Source organism: Lycium ferocissimum, chromosome 10 (assembly GCF_029784015.1).
Source record: "Lycium ferocissimum isolate CSIRO_LF1 chromosome 10, AGI_CSIRO_Lferr_CH_V1, whole genome shotgun sequence".
Taxonomy (NCBI): Eukaryota; Viridiplantae; Streptophyta; class Magnoliopsida; order Solanales; family Solanaceae; genus Lycium; species Lycium ferocissimum.
Window position 1 is genome coordinate 50,818,205 of NC_081351.1, and position 20,618 is coordinate 50,838,822.

At 36.0% G+C, this 20,618-nt stretch overlaps 1 protein-coding gene across 1 annotated transcript; it reads left to right on the forward strand.

The window, feature by feature from the left end:
• Positions 1-11,137: 11,137 nt before the first annotated feature.
• LOC132034223 (adenylate kinase, chloroplastic-like) lies at positions 11,138-18,951 on the forward strand. The gene is made up of 7 exons (XM_059424513.1): positions 11,138-11,443; positions 11,563-11,661; positions 14,586-14,714; positions 14,827-14,961; positions 15,192-15,338; positions 16,056-16,130; positions 18,638-18,951. Exons 1-7 carry the CDS (start codon positions 11,243-11,245, stop codon positions 18,740-18,742), a joined length of 891 nt encoding a protein of 296 aa, XP_059280496.1. The 5' UTR covers positions 11,138-11,242; the 3' UTR covers positions 18,743-18,951.
• The last annotated feature ends 1,667 nt before the right edge of the window (positions 18,952-20,618 follow it).

Here is a 20,618-nt window from a genome sequence, read left to right on the forward strand (position 1 = left end):
CAATAGTCAATGTTGTGGAACGTGCAACCTGATCTTAGTCAGTATTGCGGTACGTGCAACCCGATCCAAGTAAGTGTTACATCGCACAACCCGATCCTAATATATGTATAAATGAGTGAATGCATGGTAACAATGCCAACAAGAATATAGGAATCAATGGTGCCACACATGGACACATATCTCAATCATAATATCTATATCATGTCACGACCCAATTCCGCTAAGTCGCGCGGGCACCTACCTTTCCCACCTCGATAAGCGAACCCTAATCCCAATAATCTTAAAAATATGAAATAATAAATAAATAAATAAATAAATAAATAAATAAATAAATAAGCGGAAGAGATAGAAATACGTAAGTCTTATGATAATGATATAAGAAAAAAATGCGGAAGTAAGGAAATACACCCTAGTATCTGGTCTAGTCATACAAGAGCAGCTAACTAGAATCTACAAGCCTGGAAGTAATAATAATACATCAATAGTCTTAATATGTCTCAGAATATCAAGTAAGACATAAATCAAAGAAAAATCTTCAAGGCGGCGAACGTCCTCGTTTTCACCCTGTAAGACTCTAAACAGCAACCCTCGAACTACTATCAGCCACGAGGAGTAGAGGTCGAACCCACCTGGAACTCTGCACTCATAAAAGAATGCAGCAAGTGCAGGTCAATACAAACAACAAGTACTGGTAGGTATCATAGACCGACTAAGATTAGCTAACATATATCAAGGCAATAAAGTAAGATAAACAGGTAAATCAACAAAGTATTAGTCAACACGAGCCAGTAATCAAGTACAAATCATCACCTAAGTTGTAGCATCTAAACCCAACTGTGTCAAGTCTCAGTACATTCAATCCGAATCCGTAAATCACAAATACATCACAAGAATATCACAATAGAAGCCATAGTACAATGCAATGCAATAATGTATGAAGTGTGAATGCAATGCATATGCACCGTACACATGTACTCCGATGATGGAACATCACATCTCGGCAGCACAACCCATGGGGGACTCACGAAGTCCATGTACTCTCACGATTCCGGCAACAACCTCGACAATCGCTACCAGCACTTATACCTCAATTCTGGGATAAACACCGAACATCGGTCTTCACGTCACTCTCATCCAACTGAGCCCAACTCATAATAGTATTTCTTTGTATATCATCAATGTATCAACAATATATCATGAAGGGTGAGAATGTGTGCAATGTATGAGTTCAATGTCAATAATCAAGTCAATATCAACAGTACCACACATGGGTACACCAATAATACCAATAGAAAGGCTACACAATAAGCCGTAATAGAATCACAATCCTCGTCTCAAAACAGTATCAAGTAAGGTGCTACAATATCATCATCAAGATATATCACTAGTCACCAATATCTACTATTTCCACGTAGCATCGAGCCAACAACAAATAAAACAAGATAAGTCACAACATAACAAAGTGGCTAGCCAAAATCACACAACAAGGCCTAACCTAAGGCAATATCCAACCCAACTTCATACCCGAAGGTTTACATACATTCTCCGACAATATCGTCTAAATATATGCTTCGCTAATCGAAGTCTCACCATAGGGTAAACCGTAACCTACCTAGAAGGCCGAACAACAAGGTCTCCATAATCACACCTTAGTCTTTCCTTTCCTTTGAGCCTCGAGATAAAGAAAGTCTAAGCACATTCAAATCATGAAATTAGAATAAAGAAGAACATCAATCAAACCTTACTTCTATTCAAGACCCAAATCCCCAACCTATGGAAAGGGGTTTATGAACTAGAAGGGTGAAATTAGGAATCTAAAGGTTCCGATATGAAATTAAAGCTCTAGGTGATTAATTCCCATCAATTACAAGCTAGAAGAACCAACAATTTACTTAAATTCGTATTCTAGGAAAACCCCCAAATTTGGGTATAAACCCTAACTTCCAATTCCATAAATTAGTCACTAATTAGGAAGAATTCATTCAATAAAAGGTTCTAATCATCAATTCTATGCTTACTAGAGCTAACCCAACCAATAAATCAAGATTACAAAGCCTAGAATGAAGAACCCAATGAACTTTCCTTCAACTCTTAAACTCTTAGTGAACTAGCATGATAATGGAATCGTAAGGTGATAATGAAATCATGGAATAGCAAAGAAGATAGAAGGACTTACCACCAAGATTTTCCCCCAAGAATCACCTTGAACAGCTCCCAAAAACTCTAAAGTCGAGATAATAAAGAATGGGGGACTTAGGGTTTTTAAGACTCGTTTAATGAAATTAATTGCCCGTCACCTGCTTCCGCATCCAACATACTGCTTCAGCGGCACCGCTTTGGCTGTACAACGAACATGCCCAAATCGCTTAGGCTACTTCAGCGACAGGGTGACCGCTAAAGCTGTACCGCTGCCGCAGTGCTGGTGCCGCCATAGCGAGCACCAGACACCAGAAATTCCCAAGTTTTTCACAACTCAACCCGAAATCTCGACTATCACCCGAGGCCATCTGCTCACATACAATATATGCAGACATACATGAAAATAAGCTATGAATGCAATCGTGGCCTCAGAATTCCCAACGGAGGTCTCGTTGACCGAGTCAACCCCCAATACCTCAACATCAACTTCCCAACCCAAGTCCCGAAATGCACTAGAGTGCATTAGGACCCGAACCAAATATACGCACAAGTTCTAAAAGACCATCCGGACCTCTCGAAATTAAAAGATTCCCGAAAAAGGTCTGTTTACCCAAAAGTCAACTTTTAGTCAACTATTTTTCGCTTTAAGCCTAATTTTCCCAAAAAGTCACCCAAATCAAATCCAAACACCTCAGGAAACGTGTCAACGGTTCCCTCGGGTCAAATGTGAGCTAAACAAGCTCGGGGAAGGGTCAAAAGTATCGAAAAGACTATAACGGCCGAGCGGGTCGTTATATATCATAACCTTACTTTCCTTTCCAACAACCTCAACCATGATAAATATGCTCTTAGAATCATAAGGAATTAGGAAGCATCAACTCTAGAATCAATCATGTGGTGACAAGCCAACAATTCACAATAAAGCAACAACTCAATAGAGCACAACAAGACGACAAGCCATAGTCAACAACAGTACCAACCTAAGTATTCCAGCCCAAACTCCATACCCGAAGGTTTACATGCTTTCTCCAACAATCACTAACTTTACATATGATTCGCTAATTGAAGTCTAACAAAAAAAGTAAGCCGTAACCTAACTGGAATGCCGAACAAGAGCCTCAAACAATTAAACCTTGGCCTTGCCTTTTCATTGAACCTCTAAGTACTCAAAGTCTATTCATAATTGAGTTCTATATTAAAAATCATGAATAACAACACCCATAACACCCATATTGCTATACTTCTAGTTAGGTCAAATTCTAACCCAAGGAATTGGAAAAACTGGCCCACAAGGCTAAAACAGGAAATTAAATGATGGAACATGCAATTCAAGATCTTGGTGATCAAACCCACCAAATAATTGCTAAAACAACTCAAGATTAAGCTTAATTCGAATTTAAAGTAAAACCCACAAATTTGGATATGAACCTTAATTCCTTAATCCTCAAATTAATCACTAATAATGGAAGAAATAAGCTTAAAAACACTGAATTCATCAAATTCTATGGTTATACTAGTCAATTTCACCATCAATTTCCATTTTAGGAAGTCTAAACCCATTTCAAGAAATTTATCATAAGATTCATCTTCTCCACTTTGATTCTAGTGATTCTAAGTATGGATTAAGGATCTAGGAGGTAAATGATGAAGTCTAGGGTCAAAGATCTTACCTCCAAGAAGATTCAGTCCAAAAGCTATTCCATTCTTCCAAAGTGTGCTTAGAAAGTGATGAAGGGAATGATAGGGTTCAAAGGTTTTAACTTAAGAAAAATATGGAAACACTGCCTGTCACTAGCTGGAGCGGTAAGGTTACCTGCGGCAGCGAACTCGCCACGGCGGCCAAGGGCCCACTTTGGCGCCTCACGCCAAATCTCACCTCACTGCTATGGCGGAAACATTCTCACTACAGCGAGTCCACCTCAGCAGACACTAGTCCGCTGGGGCGACTCACCATGAAGTCTCCTCACACGCTACAGCGGTCTCTCCCTCGCTACAGCGAGACCGCTGCGGCGAGTTTGGTGCCGCTGCAGTAGACACCAGACACTAGATTTTTTTTGGTTTTTGACAATCCTCAACCCGAAATCTGACTATCACCCGAGGCCCCACAGATATAAAACAAACATGCATACACATATAAAAACGTGCTACGAATTTATCCACGGCCTCAAAATTTCCAACGGGGGTCTATTTTACCAAGTCAACCCCCAATGGCTCTAAGCCAAGTTTCCAACCCAAGTCCCAAAATGCTCCTAAGTGCATTGGGAATCGAACCGAACATACTACCAAGTCATAAACGGTCATCCGGACCTTTTGGAATCGATGTAATTCTGAAAAAAGTCTGTTTTGTCAAAAGTCAACTATGGGTCAAACCTACCTTTCTTAAAGGCTCAAAATATCAAGAGTCAAACCAAACCCACCCGATGACCTTGGGAAAGGGTCAACAGGGGTAAAATGGTCAACAGTACTATAACAACCAATCGGGTCATTACAATCAAGTATACTGATAGTGGGTAGTATTTTTTTCCATTCCAAATGTGTCTCGCGTGAAGGATATTTTGACCATGTAGAATGAAAAATATATCATGGAATTTTTAGCAAAATTTGGTGACTTTCTAACAAGTTTCTGCCTTACTTTTATCCGGTTAATACAAGAATTTTCTTGAATCTATTTGATAAAATAGAAAGGTTGAATTATACTGGGTACGTTGTTATTGTTGTTGTAGAAAGGTTGAATCCTAATTGCCAGAACCATAAAAAAAATTGTCTGATGCCTTTAATAACTGATTTCATTGTTCCAATTTAACAAGATGTTGTTTTGACATTTGATCTTTGGAGAACTTTGTCACGTTATTCTTGCATATCATCTAGCAAATGAAATCAATCACGAGATAAAGACACTTTAAAGGAATTGCTAAAACCCTAAGCCACGTTTTGTATTAAGAAAATTATTTTGTGTCGTATCATTGCAGGGTAACTGAAGTGGCTTGATGGAAATAAAAGTTGGGTGTTTTGTGATGCTTTGTGCAAAAATATTTGGCACTAGTAAAGAATGATTGCTTAGCATGAAGTTTGACTAATAAGATTCTAACATCAAAACGTTTGAGGGCATTTTTTTACGTACATGCTGACTTAGGATCATTAATGTGCATTTTGATTTGATGTCATGGAGAGAAATTCTTCATATGCCCTTTAATTTTGAGTTGTCCAAGAACAGTGTACTTAGATATTTGAAATGTGAGGGCTTCCTGGAGTATGATAAATTAAAGTCAATATTAGACTTAGTTTGATTTGAAATAACAAGAGATATGAAAACTGATGGCATTCTTGTATATTAGGCCAAACCAACAAAGTCTTTCATGGATTTTTGATATGATGGTCGTTGAGATTAACTAGTACCAAATTGATAATTGGTTATATACTTGTTCGGAAGTGTTATGTTCTTTCATGAAAGGGGGTCACTAGAAATGTCTTGACTTTCATGAAAAGACGTGTCTATTAAAATACAACTATTTGTATTGATATGGATGTTGGTGAAAGGCTACCCGTTGTTTATTGTTTGATAAATAAGACGTTCAATTAGTCATTGATCATAATGAATGCCTTGTTAATAAGTTCTTGTTTCCCATAGAACTTGTGGGTGTGGGTGGGGGGGGGGGGGGGAGCTATCCTTATGACTACCAGAATACTCAATCAAGTGCCTACAAAAAACACAATTTATTCCATATGAAAAATCGAATTACTTCAAAGTGTGGGGGTGTGTTTGGCTAAAGTGCAAGTTCCTAAACCTAATAGGGTAAAAATAGGACCGAAAATTGTTCATTATGTTTTCGTAGGATATGCCACCAATAGCAAAGGATATCGATTTTTGGTTCACAAATCAGAAAATCTCGACAGAATCAGAAAATGTTGACTTATTGACACTATTCTATTATGTCAACCCCACGATATATGTCCTTGGTGGTATTGACATGGCATGCCCTTGGTGGTATTGACATGGTATGCCCTTGGTGATATTGATATGGTAGTTAGTGAAATATTCACATAACTCGTTCCGTCTTGGTAAGGACTACTTGATCGAACTACTAATTTGATGAGGTTGAATATATGTCTTTCATTTAGGTCATGTTCATTAATTTTGTGAACGGATGACACTTGAAAAGTTGTGACTTTTCATGATAAAATGTGTCTGTTGAAAGACAATTCTTTGAAAAGACAAGATGGTTCATCGAATGTATAAATTCATTGGTTTATAAATCGAAGAATCAATTGATGATAATGATAAAACTCGACATTAGCTTGGATTTTCACATCGGTCAATGTGCTATTAGTTGGATATTTGAAGAAGTATACCTAAAAGAAGTGGAATGGTTGAGAAATATATATACTGTTAAAAGTTTGTGGCCACAACTGATGTCAACCATCCATGGATGTCATGATGTCACTTTAAGTGAAGTCAGCAGTCTGCGATATATCCTATTTTAGAATTTTTGTTTTGCATTATAATAAATATCCCGCGATTATTGAGAGGTATAATGATGCAAATTGAATCACTGGATCAACCGAAAAAATAATCACAAGTGGATATGTTGTTACCATTAGTGGAGGAGCAGTGTCTTGAAAATCGTCCAAACAAAATTTTTTTGCCCGCTCCACAATGGAGTCTAAGTTCATAACTTTAGACATGATCGGTGAAAAAGCTGAATGGCTCCGGAATCTCTTGGAAGATATTCTATTCTAGCCCAAACTGTTGGGACCAATATGCATACATTGTGATAGTCAAGCGACAATAGGAAGGGCAGGGAGCGTTTTGTATAAGGGAAATCTCGTCACATACGATAGAGACACAATACAGTTCGACAACTACTCTCTAGTGGAGTTATCTACAGTCAAGAGATAACGTGTCGGATCCACTTACAAAAGGCCTAACTAGAGAGGCGGTTGAAAAATCATCAAGGAAAATGGGTTTAAGGCCTAGGACATATCATCATGGCAGTAACTCCACCTAGTAGACTGTAGGTGCCAAGAGCTAGGTTCAAAGAGATCAAACAAAGTTATGAATGCCGGTTAAACATTGTCAAATAACTCAATCTCTATTCTCATGATGAAGACAATGTTCAGAAACAAGGATAAAGCATTAAGGCTTTTTAACGAGTTAATAAATCTTAAGCTTTTTAATGGTTTCTAAGTTTGGTAGGTAAGACCAAATAGTGTATCTACGGGAGGACACATTCAGAAATCACCTATGTGAGTGTGAAGTGTAAGCCGCTTCAAGGAGTATATTAAGCAAAAGCCCATGCTCTACGTACTCATGAAACCAGACAGTATTCATGGGTGAAACGAACACAACAATGAGAATCAAAGACGGTTAAGGGTTAATTGTGTGACATATAGTTGTCGAGGTATACACCAAAGCTTGATGGTTCAAAGATATCAAATCAACCGATTGACCGAGTATATCTGACATACGTTCACTACGGAAAGTTCAAAAGAAAACCTACTTATCCAGATGCAATTAATCTTTACTTGCAAAGCACACACTTGTCCGTACATTTTTTTCCATAGAGTCATTCCCTATTCATGTGGGGGATTGTTAGGTATTTTTGGTGTGAATGGAAAATGAAAGTTTTATTTCCTTTACTATTTTCGAAAAGGCAATTTTTTGCCAAAAAGGCACATGCCTTTTCAGAAAAGACACACCTACTTCTTAAGGCACCTGTTGTTAGCTATAAATATCTAGCCATCCCTTCAGATTTTACTTACGAAAATTCTGATCTTCTTCTTCCTTGTTTTCTGCACTTCAAATATTTTCTGTGTGTGATTTCTGTTGCCTGTTGCGTTCGTCGTTCACAGGGGTTTGAGGTACCACTATACTGGTGAGTTAATTCGTTCTATCCTGGGAGGATATATTCCATAACCTCAGGTACTTGAGGGGAATAATTTCCTTGGGGAATAATTTCCTTGAGGAAACATTGTGAATTCAGTGGACTCGATTTTAGATTATTTTTCTAATACAGATTGACAACATATTTCACTATAGCACCCATGACTATTAGCATTTTAAAAAATCTTGAAAAATAATTTGAGAAATTACGTAGTAGTTTATGTTAAGGGTAAAACATAAAAAAATATTAACTTTCTTTTGACATGCTAAAATGGACAAGTAAAAGTGAACGGAAGGAGTTACTTTTTGGGACAATTAATATATAAAGACTCTCTAAGACTATTCCTTTTGCTCCATTCAATTCCAAAACCTTAAATGTGTAACTATAAGTTAGAGTTGAGATAAAACTTATAAATGAACTCTAACTTAAGTTCGAGTGAAAATAAATTCTACAGCTCGAAGTCAACCCTATTTTAGAGCTTTCGTTATCTTTTATTAACAACAAATATAAATTATATCTTATATATCCATATTTTAAAAGGAAAATAAGGTAATTGAGAAAATAAATTCTACAGCTCGAAGTCAACCCTATTTTAGAGCTTTCGTTATCTTTTATTAACAACAAATATAAATTATATCTTATATATCCATATTTTAAAAGAAAAAAAGTGTGATATAATAAATATGGAGTGACTAGTTAAAAACTTCATCTTATCTCTGATATGTCTTTTAGACACAGGTATTTAACATGGTACTTTGCATGTGTCAAAGTAATTTTTGAGCGTGTGAGAGTATTTTTTTAAAGCTTTACTTTCTGTTTTATATCCGCCATGAATTTCTTTCTCCAATAAAAAATCAAGACTACTTCACATTCAGGTCAATGAATATAGATTTTCAAATTAATATCACAATTCAATTTTTTTAAAATCGTGATGGCACCTAAGTGTTTCCATGTCAGGCAAACTATTAGTACTAAATAGATGAACAACATAATGATCCAACAAGAGTTAATAAAATCTAACAGAAACAATAGCATAAATAAAAACATCAAGAACATGATGGAAGTCTAAAATCTCAAATCAAGATTTTATGACACAAGTCACAAGTGATTAAGATAAGGATACATTTGTCAAGAAAATGCAGCAAGGTATGATATATAATAGGAACATTATCTGAAAGAAAATGAAGTAAAAAACTAGATAAGAAGTCTTCACGTTTGTAACACACCACAAAAAGCTTGGTCTACCCTCTAGCCACCTTCTCTAACTTTGTTAGTACTGGGGTCTGAACTAGCGCACACACAATGCAGAAAAGGATAGGGGATGAGTATGGCGAGTACTCAACAATAATCAATTGTCCCAACATAGCAGTTGAGCGTTGACCTAAACAATAACAACATTTCGTTTAGCCTGTGAAGTTAAATAAGAGAACGGTAGGAAAGTATACATAATACAGTGTCACGGTTCAACAATTTCACTTATAAAAATAAAGCATAAGATATATGCATAGGCAGCCCAATCAATAATCACAAAGCAGTTATAAATCACGATGCAATAAAGATTCAAACTTTATCAACCACGACACTTCATCAATTGTCAGAAATACCAGACCAAACCAACATGTACACTGTAAAAGTGCACTAAATTGGTAATTTATGAGGGACATATTCACTTCACACGAGCGCATCGATCATATGAATGATTCAGATTCAACAGTCCCAAAAAATCTATCGTCACACCAATCATTACAACTGAACTCTCAATTGTCCTCATATCTGTGTATTAACTGGATTCTCAATAATGCCAATCGAACTCTCAATAATTCCCAACATCTATAGCTTAGCCCAAAAAATCTATTGTCACACCAATCATTACAACTGAACTCTCAATAGTCCCCATATCTGTGTATTAACTGGATTTTCAATATCTTTGATCTCTGTATACCAATCGAACTCTCAATAATTCCCAACATCTATAACTTAGACCCAAAATAAAACAAATCACAAATCAAGGAGCATATAATGAGATAACATGGTGTATATCAAGAATAACTCAATGTATGAGAAACAATGCGTACAGACATAAATAAAACATTCTCAACATGTATATGAACCTAAGTCATCAACATGGCATATATGTTATGCATAGATAATCATAGGACAGATAATCGTAACATAGAGATGGTAAGCAATGCACAACAATTAACATTCAATTAAACCCATAAGCCAATCTATAACCACATGTATGCTCTTCAATTCATAAATACGCTACCTCAAACACACACACACACACACATATATATTAAGCAATGCATAATATATATAAAATATTATTTATTTAAAAAAATTCTTCAATTTATGATTAAAGCCTTAACTTACCTCGGTTCAAGTATATTTTAATTCTCTATGACCGTTATTCACACACAGATGTGTCCAAAATATATTAAGCAATGCATAATATATCATGTTTACGTGCATTTGCTTATGATTTCTGAAGACGTTTTGTTCCATCGTTTGGAGATTAAATAAGCTTTCTTATTAAATAAGCTTTCTTATCTCTATTTATCACGTTATTTTCATCATTATAACTAGTTCGCTTCGTATTATTTAATCGTCGTTGTTTCGAACCTCACATCAAAGATATTCAAAATTTATTTAGATTAATTTTGTTGCTAAAGATCTCAATCAATGAAATCTATATGATTTTCCGAATAAATGAATTTTTGGCTAATCGAAATGAAAATGGAAATATTTTTTCTTGAAAAAAGGATATTTATAAATTAATTAAACAAAAGAAGATATCATAAAGAACAAACTAGTCAAACCATATTTTCTATTATTAATAATAATTAGGTTAAAAAGTTTATTATAAAAAAATAAAATAAGAGAAGTAAGCATAACCATAAATGAGGTACAATTAAACGACATCAAATTTGAGGGAGGTAAATAATTTTAAAGATAAACTACTTTAAGTTAAGTGATTTCATTGATATAAAACAAAGATAAGTATATATGATATTAGAAAAACTAATTCATAAATAAGGTCCTAACCGCTACCAAACCACCCCTAAGTGCCTGTAACTTATAGCCACAGATATCTAAAAAATTTCCCTCAAAATTGCAAAAAAAACACAAAAAAATCACTTTTAATCCAAGAATGTGAAAAGCCATTAGGCAGGCACAAGAAGAGGAGATAGAAAGGGGATAGCAGAGAGAGAGCATCCATGGCTTGTTGCTCCTCTCTAAACTTCACAGCTACTATCTCCTCAAACCCCCAAAAGCAATCCTCTTCATCTCCCCTTATTCACCTTCCCTTCACTTCCCACTTATCATTTTCTAAATCTTCTTCTTCTCTTTATTCACATCATACCCTTTCAAGAACTTATTGCAAGAAACTCTCCCACCCAAATGGTGCCTCTTTCTTGGTATTTTGAACTTCAATACAAACACCCTTTTAATTGTTTGAGCTAATTTTGGGTTTTGAGTTATGATTGATGGCTTTTTTTTTTGTCGTTGTTGTTGTTGCTTTTTGTTGTGAATTTAGGTTTTGGGATGTGCTAGAAAGATAGAGCCTCTGAGAATAATGATATCTGGTGCTCCTGCTTCTGGGAAAGGAACACAATGCGAGCTCATTACTAAAAAGGTACTACTCCCTCAGTTTCCATTTGTTTGTCTATTTGTTTGTATGGTTTTGCTTGACATAAAGTTTAAGAAAGTAAAGGATACTTTTGAATCTTGTGATCTTCAACTAAAGATATGTATAATGTACTAAATTGCCCTTAATCTCATGGACTTAAATCTGCCATGTGAAAAGTTAGATTTAAAAAGTTGTCAAAAAAGGAAAGAGGCATTCTTTTCGAAACGGACTAAAAAATAAAGTAAGACAAACAACATGAAACGGAGGAATTAGTAGTTATATTCTCTGTGTAAAAGTTCTGATTTTCTCTTTTGTCAATGAGTTGGTCTAGGATTTTTAGTATGTATTTGGACATAATTTGAGCTGAAGCTGAAAAATGAATTATCTAAAGTTGAACTTGAAAGAAACTTGCTGAAGTTGAGACTGTTCTTGAATAGTTCTAATAGCTTTTTGGCGAAAAAGAAAATTCGTGAAAGTTGAAGATTTGTGAGTGGAAGTTGGGAAAATAAAATTCAAGTTGAAATACACCTGCAGACCACTATTTCATCTTGAAATAATGTCCAAATTATTTCCAAATAGTTGTGAAACGAACTTCAACTTGCAATTAAAGGAAGGGCCCCTACTTTTTAGAGTGGGTTAAAGTCCTACATTGGTTGGGGAATGGACTGGTGGTCTCCTTATATGGACTTGGGCAATCCTCCCCTCATGAGTTAGCTTTTGGGGTTGAATTAGGCCCATGATCCATATCTTACATGGAATCATGGTTGGGACCTCATGATATGTTGTCCACACTCCAGTGGCGGTCTAGGCATGTGGGGGGTGTTAGAGTGCGTTATAGTCCTACATTGATTGGAAAATGAACTGGTGGTCTCCTTTTATACTTGGGTAATGCTTCCCTCGTGAGCTAGCTTTTGGGGTTGAGTTAGGCCCAAGGTCCATATCTTACCCTATCCAAAACTGGAGGGCATATGACTAGAACCTTACAAGCCTAGCGCTCGCCGAGCAAACCCTTAACACTGTTAAATCTATTAACCGTGCACAAAGTTGGGGATACATGCAAAATGGAACACCATGTGTTTCCATATAATCATGCGACATATGTATAAAACTGCAATAACACCAAAAATAAGCGTGAAAGCATCACATAGCCAAAATAAGCCTCAACAAGAGACGTTCAAATTCTATTCCATAAGTTGGATATCTAACCACAGGGGATTTCATGGGGTACATTATAAAAAAAGTTGAAATAGAACGTAGCCCAACAAATGATTGAAGAAAGAAAATGACAAAATAAGCTGCCATTGATCAGCACCAAAAGTATGATAGTAGTGTTCAACTCGTGGTCTTTGGTGCGATGTTTGATCCTTTTGAAAATCAAAGGTAAATGGAGTGAGCATAAAAATCATCGAGTCTCATAGACCGCCTCTAGACATTGGAACAAACGGCCTTTTGAGGAGGCATGCACTTGTATCAAATGTCATAATTTAGGAAACTAAAACATCTCATATACAATGTACATTTTCAAATCATAAACATGTAGAGATCATATGAAAACTTATTTAAAACATACCTATGCTTGTAGACCTTTAGTATTATCATATTTTGCTCACGAAAGCCATGAAACATTGTAATCTTAACATTCTTTTATAGGAATTTCTCTTCTAGAAACTGGAATTTAATCGTGTGTACATCACATCATCCGATCAATACCCACTTAGACTCGATCTGTTAGGGAAGGACATCCCACCGTTGTGCATTACCCGGGTTGGTTAGATGAGTTGGGGATGAGAACGATGATGCTCATTTTAGAGATGATGATCACATTAAAATGAGAATACTTGTTGCCTGTGGCCTGGTCTCCTTATTTTCAGACTAATATTCTGTTTCTCTTTTATTCATTTGGTCAATGTATCTTCTCTGATGTTCGCAAAATCGGCAGCTAGATGAAGCTGAGTGCCCGTAACAAGTGCACAATTATCATTATCAAGCTGATGCACAAGCATGAACCACCTGTTAATTATTATCACCAGCGTGATCATTTGCACGCATCATGTTACTGGACGACCATGTTCTTGGACTTGACCAATCCTGCTTCAGCTATGCGTTGGCAGTTCCTTGCAAAAACTTCTTTTACTAGAGTCTTGCTCAAAATTTCCAGCTCTTGATTTCTCCAGGAATTTTTGGAGTTCTCTATATCTTTTAAACTACATAGGAACACAGAAATGGCTTACTCAGATCCAGAGTAGGCTTAGAAGACTTTGCTGTCTGCCTCATACTACATTTTTAAGGAGATTCTTGGTGTTGTAAACTAAGACTCTAATGGAACTTTTCCTATGCTTATTCAGTTATCTTAAGAACTTTATTTACGTCTTAACCCTCAGGACTTTGTTAGTGGTAAGAGCACGGTGTGTAATGTATGGATTAGGCGCTGGTCACGAGTTTGAATCCTGCCACAAACAAATGTTTGGTATTCAAGTAGAGAAGGGTAAAATGGTAGGCACATTATTCACCGAGTTTCGAACTGTGTGCCAACAAATCCTCGGGGATTTCTTGGTTATAAAAAAGGCATCTTTATTTTTTTCTATAGCGATTCTTATCAACATTTCTGTAAAATTTGAGATGTTGTCTTAGCTGCATTGAGGGCTTAACCAATAGGTTGAAAACGCCTCCTCAACCAAAAGTGGGAATGGAATAAGCTTCTCCTGTCCTATTTGCTATGGAATCGAAGCAGATTGAAATTAAATGCTTTAAGGGTCTTGACTATTTTAGCTTTTGTTTGATCTATGTGCTGGTTGTTGTTTTCCTCAATTGGGATATAATTGTACGGTGGTACCGTTTTTGCTTTTAGTTGCATCCTATACCCTCTGTGTCCCTCAGTATGTATTCTGCGAAGAGAAATTGTGCCAATCCAGTTTTGGTCGTGTGTGCAGTATGGTTTGGTGCATATAGCCGCTGGAGATTTACTGAGGGCAGAAATTGCTGCAGGATCTGAAAATGGAAAGCAGGCAAAGGAATACATGGATAAAGGGCAACTGGTACCAGATGAAATTGTTGTGACGGTAGGTTTACTTCATGCATTGCCTGCTTCAGTTAGTATGCTATATAGGTTTGAAACTGCATTAGTTCACACTATCTTATTGATTGGTAAATAAGTTGCTCCTTCTGGTGCAGATGGTCAAAGAGCGGTTAAACGGTCCAGATTCTCAAGAGAAAGGTTGGCTTTTAGATGGATACCCTCGGAGCTCTTCTCAATCTATAGCACTCAAAGAATTTGGCTTCCAACCACACCTGTTTATTCTTCTGGAAGTGAGGTTCTGCTGTTGCTATATGCCTCATGTTCTTTCACTCTCTTTTTAGTGAAGTTCCTTTTTTTTAGACCCTACGGAAAATTATGCCATTACATAACTTAGAGAGATACTTTAAAATATTTGAGATTCCTTGACTTTTCCGTTGTATCTCCTGCAGTAGAGTTTAACCCAAGTAAGTTTCACTATAAAATAACCTTCATTCTGTCACAAGTTTTATTGTGCATACAGGTACCTGAAGAGATTCTTGTTGAGAGAGTGGTTGGCCGTAGGCTAGATCCAGTAACAGGGAAAATTTACCATTTGAAGTATTCTCCCCCAGAGACGGAAGAAATTGCTGCTAGACTTACTCAGCGCTTTGATGACACAGAAGAAAAGGCATGTATATAGTCCATGAATTAATCAACATTGCGGTGCTTGGTTACTTATCGGAAAACATTTCCATTCTTTGTTTAACTTTCCTGGTACTTATTTGCAGTAGGTTTGATGTGAAGCTTTTGCATCAAATTCCTTAATGTGAACTCATCTGACTCTAATTTGACAGCTGCCTCCCTTTTGACTCATTAGTTTACCTTTTAAATAAAGTTATCCCCTTCCAGCTCCTTCTCTTTTCCTCAAACCCAACCCCCCCCACACCCCCACAAAAAACAAAAAAAAAAAAACAACAACATACACAGTGTTATCCCACAAGTGGGGTCTGGTAGGATGTACGCAGACTTACCCCTACCTTTGTGGGGAGTTACTTCCCCCCTCCAACCCAAAACAACAACATACATTGTGTAATCCCACAAGTGGGGTATGGTAGGATGTACGCAGACCTTACCCCTACCTTTTGAGGGGAGCTACCCCCCCCCCCAAAAAAAAAAAACAAAAGAAAAAGAGTAAAAATAATTAGAAATCCAATAGGCAAGTCTTTCACCTAAAAGGACCGTTTAGACCTGAAAATTTTGCTGCTGCTCCGCAATTTTTCTTTTAACTAAACCATTTTGTTACGTTCTCTTCTTATTCTAGATTCAGTTTATGTTTCTGTAGAGCCAAAAGTGTATATTGTAATAAGCTTGGTTTTCTCTAATCGTTCTTATATTAACTTTTCAGGTAAAATTGCGTTTGCAAACTCACCATCAGAATGTGGAAGCAGTTCTCTCATTGTATAAAGATATCACAGTCAAGGTACTCCTTTTGCTGCACCTCTTCTGGAAAAGTGGCTTCATCTTGAACTGCAGAATAAAATGGCTGGATATTAGATACTGCTAACAAATTATTGCTTGAGTTTTGTTGAGAATTATGGTTAGATGTTACTTCACCAAAAAGAAACAGGGTATTATGGTCCATGAATAAGATATGGATTCTCAATTATACATGTATAATATTTGCTCTAAGAAATGGTAAAAAGTAATCAATGTCGATTCAAGTATAGTGTAAATCTTGTCTAGCTGTACTTTCTGTTCATTAATTGACTTAGATTAGAATATAGAACCAATCTTTTCTTTTGAGCTGAGGGTCTATTGGAAACAGCCTCTCTACCCCACAAAGGTAGGGGTAAGGTCCGCGTACATCCTACCCTCCCCAAACCCCACTTGTGGGATTACAGTGGGTTTGTTGTTGTTATTAGAAAATAGAACCAAAGGCTGCAATTTTATACTGGACAAATAATTGGTAGTTAGGTACAGAAATTCATCTAAGCTTGTAACTAATATTGTTGTGATCATAATCTGCTGTCTTCTGCAGTGGATTTTGTTCTGCTGTCTATTTGATTGATAAATGAGAAGCTCTTTCAGTTTCTTTGATAAAGCATTGCCTCTTCCGCATGATAGTGTCTTAACTACCACTTCTTCACCGCCCTTCCTTTATCCTAGATGTTCTTCTTTGTTCCTCTACTTTCTCAATGCAATTCTTTATCTGTTCAAGTATCTCCTTGCTTAGTGAAGAATCTATTCAAGTTTCTTATTAATATGTGAAGTCTGGAATGTAGCCTTGAATAGTTCGTTAACTGACACCTTGCAACATCATAATCAGCTCTATGGTAAGAGGAGTTAGTTAACATGTCAACAATGGAGCACTTCGAGTTTTTTGTTGTCCTAATTCCAAAGCTGCTAGTACATATTAAAGAACTAAATGTATTTAGAGTTTATGGTCTTAAGTTCCACTCGAGTTCCAGTAATGCACTTCTTGTCACATCACTGGCAAGGGAACGGAACTGCATGATACTGTATAACAAATATATGCACCCTGATTGGCATCAGTACACTCAATAAGAGGATAAGAGGAGCGAGTGCAATACCTTGCAAGATTTAAACAGCCAACCTCCTCCAACTGTCCCCCACCGAAAGAAAAAGAAAGAAAGATGAATCCTATTTCTGGCTGGAACAACTTGTTCTAGGTACTTTGTATTTGTAGGATGTAATGCCCTCAGGGCTTGGTTCAACTCATGTTGCGCGCACTCTTCAAAATCCTTGCCACACCCGTGTCGACACGACATGGATGTGAGATCGATACCGGATTTGGTCAACTTACCTGGGTAATTTGACCACTCTGTGACCGAAAAGTATAGATTGATTAGATATTTGGTTTGACATATAGTTATTGTTATAGTTATAGTTATTTAAAGTATGAGAATGCTTATCTCTTACTTGAGATAAGAATAAAATATTACTCCCTCTCTCCCAAAAAGATTGTCCTCCTTTCCTTTTTAATTTATCCCAAAAAGATTGTCACCTTTCTATATTTAGAAACAATTTAACTTTATGAGATGATTTACAGCCACACAAATATCTAAGGCTTGTTTTGGACCACACATTTCAAAAGTCTTCTTTTATTTCTTAAATTTTGTGTCAAGTCAAAAGAGGACAATCTTTTTGAGACGGAAGGAGTAGTCTTTTATAAAGAATGAAGTTTTATTAGTTCTAGTTCAATAACTTTAACTAATCGAATATATACTTTATGTGCCGTAATATACATTAATTGGTCGTATATCAGCACCCGTATCCGCACTCGGATACCCCGAATCCTAAATTTTGTGTGATGAAAAATCCGACCGGTAGACCCACACCCGGATCGGATACCTGCACCTGAGTCTGAGCAACATAGGCTTCAACAATAAAAGTGGATAACACGAGATGTGTGGTAGACACACCTCACGAGTTCGAATTTTGCAATGTATAGAGGTGCTAAGTTGGAGTAAGCTTCAATCCAGAACCATTTACTCTGACATTCTTCCCCACCTTGTGGCCTCACAGATTAAAAATAACAAGAGGAAGGCGACAGTGAAGTTTTAGGGTACCCCTCGATAGTAACTTCTCGAATCCTTCTCATATTGGATGAAAGAAGCTAATCTCTCTCAATTTGTACCAAACAATTTGAATATCAAGGGAAGAAGCAAATCAGTGAATACTGAATAGTCCTTCCCCTTACTCTTCTCATTGCTTACTTGATCGAGACATCACCAGGTGCGTGCATGAGTTGCCATCTGATAACCTTAAAAGGCCAATCTGCTTTCATTAACTTCTGAGTTATTTTGATTTCCTCATTTGGGAGAAATGATTTTTTAGCCCTCTACAAACTTTTTTTAGTTTTATTCACCTTTTACAAGAGATCATCATTTTCTACACATAAGACCATTTTGTCCTATTCAAATTGTAAGAGCGTAAGAGATCTCATTTCCTCATTTTTTTTTTTAGGTGAAAGGAAGTGGTTCCAAGCAGGAGGTATTCGCTCAGATCGATGGTGCATTGACACAGCTTCTAGATCAAAAGCAAGGAAAGTTGGAAACAGTGACAGCATAGGGGAACACAAGATATCTGCATGTAAAGACTGAGGATTATCTAAGGTGAAGAAAAGAGTCTAAATCATAGGGATGCATTTTGAATTTATCATGAATGTATTGTTTATTGCCATCTCACTTATATTAATATATGCTGAAATATTCTTGTATAGACGAGAATAAGTAATTCTTTTGGTGGCAGCATCTAATTGTATATTCATGGTTTAACTTTTTTGGTTTTTGACTTTTGTATAATTGGAGGTTGGTACAAAACTTCATTGTTTTAACTATAGATTCTGTGTCTAAGTTTATTGTGTTCTTCTGTCATCCAATCAATGTGAAAACTAAAATCACATTGATTTTGTACACATAGGCACAGAGTCCATTTTTCAAATGAATTATGGGTTAGGGCTGTTAATTTCTTTAAAAACTATATCTCTCTGTGTCTTAAAAGATTGTGTACTTTTTCCTTTTCTTTTCTCCATTTGTTGACTTTTGGTCCTTATAGTGTATGCGTGTATCTCATTTTTGATTATATGGCGTATATCTCATTTTTGATTATATGGCGTGTATCTCATTTTGATTAAATGGTACTTTCTTTAACATTATTTTTTGTCAAATACTTGGACCTCTCAGGGTTAGTCTAATTTAGTAATATCAGCCTTATATCTTTAAACATTTAGCAAAATAAAAGAAAAATTGTATTGCGTGCCTAGTTGTGTGACTCTTTTTGTCTCACAAAAAAGTTGTCCAAAAAAGAGTCGAAAGTATAGGGTTTTACAGCAAAAGGATGTGGGGTATTATAACAAAACAGTCATCCTTATACAATAGTAAAATATTTGCCCGTAAACAATGACATATTAACAATTGTCTAGCTGATTTGAACATTATAAATTTGAGTTTTAATTTTATCACAGTCCTGTGATTTTATGAGTTTGAAAATTATTATTTGTATTTGTTTAATAGATTCTTTCAGCACATATGCAGAGTTGGAGCAAAAAATTGTATGCAGAGTTGGAGCAAAAAATTACTGGAATCGGATAAATCTATGAGTTCTTAATTAGCTCCGTTCCCGCTGTTTAATGTATCGTATTGAATTGTAAGGCATTATTATATATTGTTTTGATGAAACAATGTTTGAATAGATTGTATCGTTTCCCGTCGTTACACAATGCCACACATCAACGATCTGAAAAATAAACTTATAATATTATATAGAAAAGTAGTACATAGGGTAGAGATTATATATAAAAAAAGGTAAGAGTAAATGATAGAACAAGATTATTAATAAGCAAAGTCAAAATGAGAAGAAAATTTAATACAACGACGCGATCACATCAAATCGTTGAGACTTTCATCGTTATACAACGATGAGGTATGATAATACTTAAATAACAATCAAAACAAACATTGTATTTAAGATAATAAAATGATATAATACAATATGTAACAACCATCGAAACAACAAGATGAAAAAACTCTTTGCGTTGAGAGTTATCAAATAATTGAATTTGCCATTATAGCGGCTTGACTTGGCAAAGGCCATTCTTTTCACAAAAAAAAAAAAAAAAAAAAAAAAAAGAGCAAGAGAAGAAGGTGACCTTACTATCTGCCTTTGTCATAGCAAGTTGACCTTTTCTTCACTAATACTTTTCAATTATTTGGAACCAAATTACATGCTCTTTTAAGCTCTAGAAAATTGTATTAGAAAATTTCTCAAGTACACACTAGTGCTTAGACCTTCAATGACAAGTAAAATAGAAAATAATTGAATAGGCTATTTCAAGATTCTATAAGGCTGGTTCAAGCAGACAAAAGTAGAAAAGATAGGTCAATTGGAAGATTGTTGAATTCTATGCACATTTTCTCTACTATGGGACCTAATCACTCCACAAAAC